This window comes from Zeus faber (assembly GCF_960531495.2).
Source record: "Zeus faber genome assembly, chromosome: 6".
NCBI classification, from domain to species: domain Eukaryota; kingdom Metazoa; phylum Chordata; class Actinopteri; order Zeiformes; family Zeidae; genus Zeus; species Zeus faber.
The window spans coordinates 29,468,205-29,480,475 of record NC_137201.1 but is presented as its reverse complement, the minus strand read 5'-3'; the positions used below and the strand labels follow the sequence as shown (position 1 = coordinate 29,480,475).

The window sequence follows — 12,271 nt, the reverse complement described above, 5'->3', positions numbered from 1 at the left end:
AGAACCAACCTCTGATATTCGGCAATCGAAAACCCCACGTTGACGTCTGACAAGGAGGTGTGTGTGTGTGTGTGTGTGTGTGTGTGTGTGTTGTGTATGGTGGCTGGCTTTGGAGTTATGAGCCATCCCCCAAACAACTCCGCGATATCTGCCTTCACCCTCGGTGCTTGAAGCACTCCGTCTCCCAGCAGGGGGGGGACGGCTCCAGGTGGCCGGGTGCGCGCTACCTGCATTCCGTCCTCCAGGAGAGCGTCTCAATCCATGCAGATCAATCTAAGTGAATCATTAACATCCGGGCCAAGCAACCAACCGGACCACGGAGCCAGACTCTGTTCGGGTGGCTGTGTCCCGGCGTTGGGTTGTCGCTTCGCACCAGACGGACTCCCATTCCACGCAGGAAGGAAACCCGAAACCGGGGGAGCTGGTTTTTCTTTTCTTTTTTTATTTAGGGGTGGGGGAGGGTGGAGGGGGCTTCCTGCCTCATCCTGCCTCTCAAAGCAAACAGCCTGGGACTTCTGTCAACACCGACGTCGTCTCCTCCTTCCAGAAAACACAAACCATTCCGGGTCGCAATGCTCCCCCGCCGGCAGCCGACAAACCCCAAACCCTGGGAAATCGACGCGCAACCAACACGCTGGAATTCAAGCCCACAGCTGTATGGATGCCGAGCCCAGGGTCTAGATTTTAATCTGGGGCAACTGGGCCGGGGCCTGGAAGGCTGCTGGCCCGAAACCCGAGTGAACGCAGGAGGTCACGGGGGTGAAAGGTGAATGACTGCTTCGCTCCCCCGCCCCGACACCTGCAGCACCGCCGAGGAGCCCGTGAGCAAATCCCGGAGGGTTTCGCCACGACCGTGATCTGCGAAAGTCACTCAGAGGGAACGACGCGCGTTCCCTCTGTTCCCACCTCCTCTCCTGCTCCTTTCATTCGTTTTCCACCAAATGGATATAAATCGTCATTCGATGAGTGCTTCATTTTACCTTTTACAGAGTTTGTACAAGTAAAACCAAGTGACATTGGAGAATTTTTCCAGCACTTTCAATGAGCATTTAATCAGACTTTTACACACATTTCAGTGCTTTTGTAAACTCATAGCCCGCCTGTTGCCTTTTTCAAGCACTAATTGATTTCCCAGGAGAGGATATTTAATCGATCACCATTTCCTCTCCAAAAAATAACGTTGTCCTCGTGCTTACCCACGTCTAAAACCCGGCAATTGCAATAACAGAAAGCATAGTTAAAACCCCCATTACTCAAACTCTGCTTCTGCTGATCTAATGAACCTAGACCTCTATTCAATATTCAGACACTCTAAAAAACAAAGCTCTCTCCAGTTCCCTTCCTTCCCTGAACCCTCACGCTCGGTTACGGGGGCCAGAGTCCGGACCAGGTGCGAGCGACAGTTTTTCTCTGCCGGTCTTTAAAGCTTATGGGAACGAAGTTGTGTGAACTGACGCGCGGACGAAGTTTCCATTTCTACTGCCGGGCTCTCTGCTGAGTCTCTTTTAGATAAGGACACCGGCTGAGTGATTAAAATGGAAACGCTCGGCGTGTCCTTTCAGAGGAGAGACGAGAACACCGGGCCCCACGCCGGACGCGGGACGACCTTGCCAGAACAAAGGTGCATTGAAGGGGACGGCGGGGATATATTGCGAGGCTCGGACAGATCCCGCCGTCCGGTCGCCGTGGAGACGGGGCCGGCGGGCGGGCAGGCGGAGGGTGAACATCTGGACCTCATACTGCAGCGCACAGCGGCGGGCGGAGGCCGGGCGATTCCTCCTGCGCAGCTGAGACTCCCACAACGACGTCCTCCCCACAGCAAAGAGGGAAAGCTGCACTTTCTGACTGTCAGCTTTATGTGCAACTATATGGTAGAGTGTCAACAACTTCTTGGTCAGAACTCTCTTTCAAGGGCCTTCAAGGCCAAAAGGCCCCGAGTGCACATAAGGGACAACTCAACAAGACATTTGTATTTCATTTCCTGTATCCCTGTGTATGTTGATATTTCTATCTGACCACGGCAGCAAGAGGAAATGCTGCTCAAATCAAGGAATTTCATTAAGGAAAAGGAATTTGAAGGAGACGGACGCTCTACGCAGACACTGTACATCCAACGTCGCACAGACTGGAACAAATGATGCACAGATCTTTGAACTGAACATGTAAAAAATATGGTGTGTGTGGGGGTTTGGGGGAAAAACAAAGAAAACCCTTACGAATGGAATGGGGACTTAATAGCTGCCACACTCCATGGGATGGGAAACCATGACAAAGTATAAATGCACACGCATGCGCCTCACCGTGACATTTGACCTCCGGGTCTCCCCAGAACAGCTCTCTGCACTCCCTGCACGTCCTCCCTCCAAAGCCTGGTTTACAGGAGCACTGCCCGCTAATCTGGAGACAGGGGAAGTCAGAAGCTCTGTCAGTTACTGTCCCACTGTGGACAACCCCCGAAATTTAGAGAAACAAACTGGGCGGATGAGCAAAAACGTCAAAGACTCACCTCGTTGCAGGAGCTGCCAAAGGAGTGGTTGGCGTCGCAGTCGCAGGCGTCGCAGCCTCTCCCGCTGGCCAGGTTCCAGGTGTCGGGGGCGCACTGGTCGCACTGCTTGCCTTCCACACTGGGCAGGCACTGGCACTGCCCGCTGACCTGGTCGCAGTGGCATTCCCCGGCTGCGGGGCAGCTGGAGGGACTGGAGCCCAGGTGGTTACACACACACTCTGTGGGGGGAGGGTTTGCGGACGTGAGATTTGATTTGATTATGCAAAAACAACTTTAGCGCAGGAAATGGTCTGGTTCCCCACATTTTTCTTCCTTGTCTTTTTGCTACACACGGGGCAAAAATCTTACCCACCCAAATATCCCACCGCCCGTGTGGAAAAGTGCAGAGGGACGACCATTTGAAAACATGATCGTCACTAATCTGTCGTTTTAGCTCATGTGCAGATGCAGATGTGGAGATGCTTGTAGAATTCACCAGCTTGCCAAGTTCTAATGGAATGCAACATGACTTGCTGTGCCTTCCTCACATCTGCACACAGCGTTTCAAAACAAATATTTAATTAATCGAGTATTTCTGATTTTTACATGTACATGGTCAATGTACAATGTAGTGGCTCCACACAAAAAAAATGCATATTTATGTACAGCAGAAATCAATGCCATTGGATGTGGAATAGTTGACCATCCAGCCAATAACAAGAAAATAATAACCATTCAACCAAAGATGCACGTGCCGTGCCCCCTTTGATCCAATCAATGATTCGATCAAGGTCATTCAAGGTCAGTCATGGAATGGACTCAAATTGACAATGCAGTCCACCTATTTGCCGAGTTTCAGTTAATGGAGAGATCAGCCGAGCATAGATGAATATAAATACATAAATAGATAGAAACATACTGTACATCTAGATAGATCAGCTCTAGTCTGGAGCCTGTTTGATTTTTCACGATAAAATTAATAAAAAAAAAATGACACCCGACATTAATGTAATCTATGACCATCGACTGTACGTCAAACTGACGGACTCACTCCTGCAGCTCTGCGTGAGAGCGTCGCCGTAGTAACCCAAGCTGCAGCTCCGGCAGCCGGGGCCCTCGGTGTGGTACAGGCACTTCAGGCACCGCCCCGTCTGGGCGTCGCAGGAGCCCGGGTCCAACATGTCGATGTTGTTGTTGCACTGGCACGGCTGGCACTGCCCCCCTGCCTCCTGGGGGTTTCCATGGTAACCAGGAGAGCACTCGTCACACCGGGCGCCTGGAAGAGGAAGAGAGAGAGAGGGATGAAGGGTTAGATAGTTGGATGGACAGACAGACAGACAGACAGACACCCAGACAGACACACAGATAGGGCAAAGAAGAAGTAAGAGAGTGAGTAAGAAGAAAATGGAGAAAGCACATTAATTACAACGGTGGAATCCCATAATGTGCCATTGTGACAATCACTCAACACCTGACTCATCCAGAACCAAATTACCGCCGCGTCTACAATTTCACTTTTTCCAATGGTGAAGCGCCTTCCTGCGGTAATAACACACTCCGTGTCGAATCGGCGAGCCCGCCCTCTGTTTACATCACAGAGGATCACAGAAGCCCTTTAATATAACGCACGGCTGCGTTATAAAACCCGCTTCCTGGGGGCGACATCTGTAATCATGCCCACGGCGGGGAACTTCACAGGGTGCTGCCGAAATGTTGCCAGCTGTTTGTGTCACGCTGCAACCAAATTATGCTGAAAGGCTTTTATGCCGGAGTGAACTACATGCCAAAGACGTTATATTCCAATGAAGATTCATTCCAACTTGGGGAAAAAAATCGAATTGTTTGATTAAATAAAGGTGTTCTCAAATTTCATGTAGAAATTGTCTTGTCATCTGACCCCGATTCCGACAAGAAGGATCAACGCCAATTACGTCCCTGTTTGTCCAACACGGCGATAGAGCTGCACGCTAACCGTGTTAGCTCAATACAAGGCTGCAGATGGGATCAGCGAGCCTAGCTCCTATGAAATCCCCCCCCTCCCCAAAAAATGAGCAGAGTTAATAGCAGAGCTAATAATAGCAGAGTCATAAGAATATGGGCTGTCGTAGCATATCTTATCGGTTCACCTCAGTGACCATTGAGATCGATCTCTCTAAGAACCGCAGTATGCAGCAGTGCATTGTGGGTTCAGTGGTCTTCACACTGGGGTTGAGGCCCAGCTTTTACCTCTGTAGCCCGGGCTGCACACGCAGAACACCTGGTCGGAGTCCAGGCCCAGGTAGCATCCTCCGGCAAACTGCCTCCCGCTGCCCGGTCCGTCGGGGCACATGCACGGACGGCAGTGATCCCCGGAGGCCAGGAGGGCGTCGCCATAGTAACCATCTAGACACCTGCGAGAAGTGAATTATAACCAGTAGTTAAATAGTGAATTAAACATATTTTTCTATCTGTCTGTCTGCCTGTTTGTCCATCTTTCCATCTGTCTGTCTGTCTGTCTGCGTGTCCATCCGCTCATCTATCTATCCATCTATTCATCTGTCCGTCCGTCCGTCCGTCCGTCCGTCCGTCCGTCCGTCTATCTATCTATCTATCTATCTATCTATCTATCTATCTATCTATCTATCTATCTATCTATCTATCTATCTGTCTATCTATCTGTCTATCTATCTATCTATCTATCTATCTATCCATCTATCTATCTATCTATCTATCTATCTATCTATCTGTCTATCTATCTGTCTATCTATCTATCTATCTATCTATCTATCTATCTATCTATCTATCCATCCATCCATCCATCTATCTATCTATCTATCTATCCGTCTGTTCATCTATCTATCTGTCAGTCCGTCCGTCCGCCCTTCCGTCCATGTCGTACCTCTCACAGTTGTGTCCGCCGGTGTGGTCCCTGCAGCCCAGGCACTGGCCGGTGGAGGGCTCGCACTCCTCCGTGTGTCCGTTGCAGGTGCAGGGCTGACAGCTGGGGAAGCCCCACTGTCCCGGCAGGCAGCGGTCACACTGCCGGCTGTGCGCTCCGGCCACGCAGGTGCACTGCCCGGTCACCTCGTGGCAGAAGCTGTCCTCTGAGCCCTGGGGGTGGCACTCACAGGCTGGAGAGGACGCAGGCGCCGGTTAGAGTCCGCATTCCGACTGGTGTGTTCCGTTTATATTTAAAGCGGTCCGATTTATCGATACCTCTGCAGCCGTTGGGTCCGAAGTGGAAGGTGGAGGGGGAGCACCTGTCGCAGTTCCTGCCGACCACGTTGGGTCGGCACTCGCACTGGCCGCCGCTGGGGTCGCACACGGTGCTGAGGGAGCCCTGAGGGTCACACTGGCACGCTGGGAAACGGAGTCCAAAAAGGAGGCGCATGTGAGATAAGGAACTGAATCTAAGCTAAGAAAAAAATGTAATCATCAAAAAAATAATAATAATAAATAACCAAACATAACCTATTTTTTTCCCCTTAGTTTTGAATTTGACATTACTCCTGACCATTTTTCTGGTGAAAGCTCACTTTTTGAACGTGTTCTTATATCATCTGTATTTTTGGGGTTTCGCGTTGTTTAATTCCATGTTATAGCAGTGGCACTTCAGCCTTTTTCCGACAGATCGGCCAACACACACCATCACTGCCACACGAACCCCCCACAGGCCTGCCACACCAAGAGTGCAACGCACTAGAGACAGAGGAAAGCAAAGAGAGAGAGACGGAAATATTTGCCCAAATGACAAGTGCGACAGATTATTTCTGGGAAGAAATGGTTGGGGGGGCGGTTGGGGGCTTGGCTTGGCAAGACGGAACAAGTGCCTCAAATACTCAGTCAGTCCCGGTGAATGCTGCTGAGTGTTTCTGCACGTGTGTCATTTTCTCTCCATGTTTGATTACATAATGTAAATAATTTAGAGATAATAATCGGTCCTCTGTGTTGTGTCTCGCTAAAGTGAATGGAGCTCAGGGAGAAGGCTTACCATCACATCCACCTTCATGTCTAATTATGAGTGTGTGTGTGTGTGTGTGTGTGCCTGCATGCGTGCGTGCAGGTTTTGGGCCCTTGATCATCCTCCCGGTGACATCCTACTCTGCAGGTACTAACACGTGCATAAGTCTTCCCCACAGCTCAGGAATGCACCGACACCATTTTTTTTGGTGACCACATCAAAAAGCACCGTGCAGGCCTTGTGTCTTTTGGTAAAATATCAACACTGACAACGAATAGAAGTTTGATAAAAGGGCACTAAAGTAATAGTGAGATCAGATATTAGATTGGTCAGATGGGTCAATAGTCAATTTCCAATTGACGTTAAAGTGGGCCCCTCATGACACTGGTGCAGTATGCTGTCCCAAGACTTAGAGAAAATAAGTTCCTGATGTTTTCAAGCCTTTAAAAGACTCTTCCACGTAGGCCTTGTTTCCGGCATCGTCTTGGATTGTTCACTCAGTGTGATTAAATGTTTGTATTATTCCCTCCCGCTCCTGTGTTCCTCCCCCGGGGCATCACAGATTAACCCACATCGACGAGGCTGAGATAAACAGAGTTAATGGCAGCCGGAGGCGGAGGAGATCCTTGATTCCGCCGCCACCTCCCCCAGCTCTGATGGACAAAGGAGCCGGATCATTGTTTTGTAAATTAGGTCTTGGAAACGAGCCCCGCGCCGGTGAGACGGGCGGGATGATAGGATCTCTGCGTCTGCGTTTCCTATTTGCATTTTCAAACGGGGAAACACGCCCCCGGTGCCCCGAACCCTGTTTTAATGACGCGGAAGTCACGGCTGGAAGCCATGTTTTTTGTTTTACGTCTTCTGCTATGAATTTATTCTAGTCATGGCCATGGACCCCATTCGATACCCCTTTGTCTCTGTGAGCCCGTTTTGGGAAGACTTTCATGTTCTTGTTGGATATGATTTATCCCGAAATTCCTGCCTATACTATAGTGATGGGAGATGACAGTGAAACTACGATCAAAACTGTCATTATTGTACATTCTCTAACGGCGCCAACGTCTTCTACAAGAAATAATCGTAAAGTTGAACAACTATTTGTTTTGCCGGGAACCCCCTGGAAGCTCTTGAAGGACCCCTTGGGGGACCCGGGACCCCACGTTGAGAACCACTCCTTTTATTTGACTACTCCTCCCATACATTCCGCCGCTTCTCGCATCAAGGCTCATCCCGCGAAAAGGAAATAAAACTTATTTTTTTTTACGCCTTCCTTTCCGTCCCCGGGACGAAGGCGGGAGATTTACGAGCCCCGACACCGGGCGGGACTCTGAGAAATATTCCTTGAGGGGAATACTCGGAAGGAAGGCATCGGAGGCGGCCGCGAGCCCCCAGGTCCCGATCGTGTCCCGACACGACAGCGAGACGGAGAGAGAGAGAGAGAGAGAGAGAGAGAGAGAGACTGAGTGACACCAGCCGGAAACAGCCGCACGCTAGACACACACACACACGCACACACAAACACAAACACACACACACACACACACACACACACACACACACACACACACACACGAGCGGGGAAGTTTTAGCTCGTAGGTAATGACAAGAATGACGGAAAGGAATATAAGAGACACAATGGAAGGAATTGCAAATGAGACAGTTGGTGAAAAGAGAGGTGGTGGAGGTGGTGGTGGTGGGGTTGGTGGTGGTGGAGGTCGGGGGACAGGAGGAAGGGGTGAGCGGGTGAGGAGGATGATTGATGCTGGGGGTTGAAAGGCCCGCGTCGGAGCGAAGGTATTGCAGCTCGGAGCCACGACCGCATGCCTCCTTCATGAGCCACGAGGGAAAAAAACCTCCCAGGCGATGATTACTATTCTCTTTCCTCCATTTTGTTCTGTTCGCTCTCTTTATTCTTTTCTCTTGAGCAGAACCTTTGAGATAAATTAGCTGGAAATGAGTTTGAGGGACTGGGCAATGGGCAATGTGAGGCCTGGGTATTGGCAAAGCGGATGACACAAAAAGCAAGGGCATCTTTTGAGGAAAAAAAAAGGTGAGTCTTTTTATATCATATATTTTTGAGCCGGAGAAGCATGACCTCTGTCGACAGGGGATGGTAGCTCAGGCGGTGTTGCTGGTTCGATCCCAGGCTCCTCCTGCTAGCACGCTGTAGTGTCCTTGAGCAAGACACTTAACCCCTAATTGCTCCTGATGGCTGCGTCCGTCGGTGTTTGAACAATTGTAAGTCGCTTTGGATAAAAGCGTCTGCTAAATGTAAATGTAAATGTGACAATAAAGATTGGGAACCTGGGAGCCATGTAGCCTCGATAATAGATTGCCTGCGTATCGCCGATTATATTCTGATCTGCTGTACTTCCTTATCTTTACTGTTTTCTATGCTTCTCTATTGTATCCTGGTCTATTCACTCATCTTTGAATTTTTTTTATCTTTTTCCTGCTCTGTTCTATTCCATTCCAATCCCCAGGTCCCTTCCAGTTCCTCCCATTCTAGCCCATTCTAGTCCATTCTAGCCCATTCTAGTCCATTCTAGCCCATTATAGCCCATTCTAGCCCATTATAGCCCATTTTGGATCATTCTAGTCCATTCTGGCCCATTCTAGCCCAGTCTAGTCCATTCTAGTCCATTCTAGTCCATTGTAGTCCCCTCTCTTCGGACCCAGCGCGGCGCTCCTACCCTTGGCTCCCTGGTGCAGCAGGGCCGAGACGCTGAAGATGAAGTTGCGGCAGATGTCGGTCATGGGCGTCTTGACGACGCTCTGGCTGTTCTCCAGGCAGCGGTAGCGCTGGAAGGTCTCCCAGGCTTTGTTGGAGACCAGGTCGCCGCCCTCGGAGCCCGCGAAGATCTCCAGGTTCTTGCAGTGCGGCATCAGGACGATCTGGGCGACGCACAGGGAGAGGGGGGGGGGGGTCGTCCAGGGGTCGCTCACTCTTCACATTGGTGGAAATAGGACACCCTTTCATCGCTAAACATCACCTTTCCATACGCCCACAGTCACGACGACAACGATTTATTTTCATACCGTATGTACCACTTTTTAACGCCAATCCCCCCCAAAGCAGAATCCACTGTGTGTTGCAATGCGCTGGAGGAATGTATGTTGCTCTGTTTATGAGTGTGGGGATATGTGATCTGCATCAGGGAGAAATGCCAAATCTTCCAAACTTTGGGCCTTTGCAAGGGGGTGGGGCCGACGCGCGCGGAGCTACCGCTGCTTCATGGCTTTGGGAGGTCTCTCAGGCTCAGCCTCCCTCTCGTCTCTGAGAAGAACGTCGTTTTTTGTTTTTTTTAAACGACCTCAATGCATCCTGCAGAGTTCCTACTCCGGCACTACGATTTCGGAAACGCGCTTTAGAGTGAGCCTGTCCCTGTGCGAGAACGGCGGGGACACAGGAAGCCGCAAAGGCCGGACTCACCGAGTCGATGAGCGTGTACGGGGACTGGATGTCGCTGAGCGCAGAGTAGAGCGGCAGGCTCAGGCGCACGGTGTAGTTGAGGTCCGTTTCGAAGCACACGGGTCTGGGAAGAACCACGTAGCTGTGGCGGTGGAAAAGGGGGGAAAGGGTGGAGGATTACCCCAGCACATCCTTCAAACCACCATGTATACACCACACTCCCGGTTATGACATGTAAACACAGGACGGGAGGAACAGGCACTGAGCAGGATCAGCAGCTGGTGAAACGTAAACACGCATGCATGCACACACACACACGGACACACACACACAGACACACACACACACGGACACACACACACACACACACACACTGGGGAATGCTAGAAAGATACACAGCAGCAGACATTTCTTCACAGACTCAATCGTTCAGAGGCTTTTACATTTAGTAAATAAAAAAAAAAGATGTATATACAAACAGAGGAAAACAGATAAAAACAGAGACTCATAGAGCACTGCACACGCAGACGCACACATTAAAGAGCAAATATTAGGGTTGTTTTTTTTTATGAATTTACAATCTTGTGCTCTACAAAAAGTAAAAGAAAAACGTAAAACAAAAAAAAAATTAATAAAAAAAACCCTTTTTACAGGCGGCAAGGGCAAAAATACAGGAAAATGTTGGTGTCGCGGCCATTTTTTTTTTTGGAGGAAACTCGGGAAAATCTAAAATAAAAACAGACTCTGATCGTCTCTCACACATCATCTCCTTGCCAAGTCGTCATTCGCTGGAGCCCTCGCTCCGTCCTGTCTCCCCCATGTGACGTCACGTTCAAGTTTGCGGGCGGTGTCAGATCTTTAGGTGGGCGTGGCCAATCGCATCAAAAAAAAAAGAGTCCAGCTGTAATTCTGAGTAAAAATAAATAAAACGAAATGGAATTTCTACGCCATTTCCCCCACGCATCGGTACACTGGGTACACCGACCTGCAAGTCGCTCTTTCAAGGAAATCTTAACGTACGCAGACGCTAATCGGGGAGGTCGGGTGGTGTTTGGTGTTCTTACCGTGAGCCCGGGTGGAGGGAGATCATCTGGTTGTCGTCGTCGGGCATGGTGTTGGCACAGCGGCTGTCGGCCGATATCGGCCCGGGTCGCATCACGGTCATCAGAACCTCCTCCCACTGATCGGGAAGCTGCATGCAGAGACGTATTCATATTAGGTATTTATATACTGTATATAAAGTATAAAGTATTCTCTTTGGCCGGGGTGTGGTGATGGTTGGAGAAGAATTTATTATCGGGATGATCGGACCAGTGCCACAGTGCAGACTACCACAACTCCCCTTGAATCACTGAAACGCCACGGAACAACATTCACCAGATTCACATTATCTACCAGGGTTAAAATGCCAAGATCCCGCCTCCTTACCTGCGGCTCGTAGCGTATGATGATGTCATACTCCATGGAGTGCGGAACGTTGTCGATGGAGAACTCCAGGAAGGCACCTTCCGGGACGTTGACCAAGCCGACGCCGGTCCAGGTCGGGCTGCGGTCCTGAGGGTGCGGCCTCTGCACCACCGTCACCTCCTGCGCGGTAGCGGAGGGGAGATCAGTTCCGACCCTTTTTATGCTCGGATTGGGCGATATATCGATACAATATGGATATCGTGATGGGAGATTAGATGGCATCTGGGATTTTGGTCATCGTTACATCGCGGTTTAGGCAAACGTTGTCTAATGCAACTTTTTGAACGTCACAGACTGTTGTAATCTCTATCTGCTTTGTCATAATATCCACATTAATAATGATTGGTACAAGTATTTATTGTGTGTGAATATCTTATGAATGCACCAATAGTAAAATAATAACAACAAAAAATAAATAAAATCAAGTAAAGAATCTTGTCGCTCAAAAGGGTTTTGTCAATATCGTCCAGCCCTATTTTCTACACATATTCTAATGTGAGAAAAATCATATTATATTCACTTTTCTAGAATTAAAATCTATTGTGCTGAACCAATTGCACGGAGATTAACACAGTTGATTCCAGGTTGAAGCGACTTTAACAAATTAAATACACTTGTCTTGCTGCAAAATGTGCCAAAAAAAAAAAATCTCCATAATGCTACGAACGCCCAAGCAACCGGACGGGGCATGTTCAGCCTTCGTTCAGTGAGAAAGGTCGAAGGTCAAAGCTCGTGTGGAAACTCACGGGTCCAAACTTGGCGTCCTCGGCCTCGTAGGTGTAGTGGTCGAGGGCGATGAAGTAAAAACCGGATTCCACCTGATCGCAGCGCCGGCCGAACATGTGCTCCCTGCACACACACTGCCCCGTCTCCTGGGAACAGCTGGGGGTGGAGGTGGGGGTGGGGGCAAGCAGATGGGGAAAAGAAAGCTCAGTTTAAAAAAACCAACTTTGATTTATTACTGAAG

General features: G+C 49.6%; 1 protein-coding gene across 1 annotated transcript in view; it reads right to left on the bottom strand.

Annotated features, from left to right (window-relative positions):
• The window catches only part of lamb1a (laminin, beta 1a), a 38,780-nt gene that overhangs the window by 10,113 nt on the left and 16,396 nt on the right, over positions 1-12,271 (bottom strand). The window contains exons 13-23 of the mRNA XM_080002232.1: positions 12,051-12,186; positions 11,266-11,424; positions 10,902-11,029; positions 9,859-9,979; positions 9,119-9,320; positions 5,681-5,824; positions 5,364-5,595; positions 4,712-4,875; positions 3,537-3,761; positions 2,507-2,724; positions 2,301-2,397 (exon numbers count right to left, since the gene is read on the bottom strand). Coding sequence (XP_079858358.1) covers positions 2,301-2,397; positions 2,507-2,724; positions 3,537-3,761; positions 4,712-4,875; positions 5,364-5,595; positions 5,681-5,824; positions 9,119-9,320; positions 9,859-9,979; positions 10,902-11,029; positions 11,266-11,424; positions 12,051-12,186 — 1,826 coding nt within the window. The remainder of the gene's footprint in view (positions 1-2,300; positions 2,398-2,506; positions 2,725-3,536; positions 3,762-4,711; positions 4,876-5,363; positions 5,596-5,680; positions 5,825-9,118; positions 9,321-9,858; positions 9,980-10,901; positions 11,030-11,265; positions 11,425-12,050; positions 12,187-12,271) is intronic.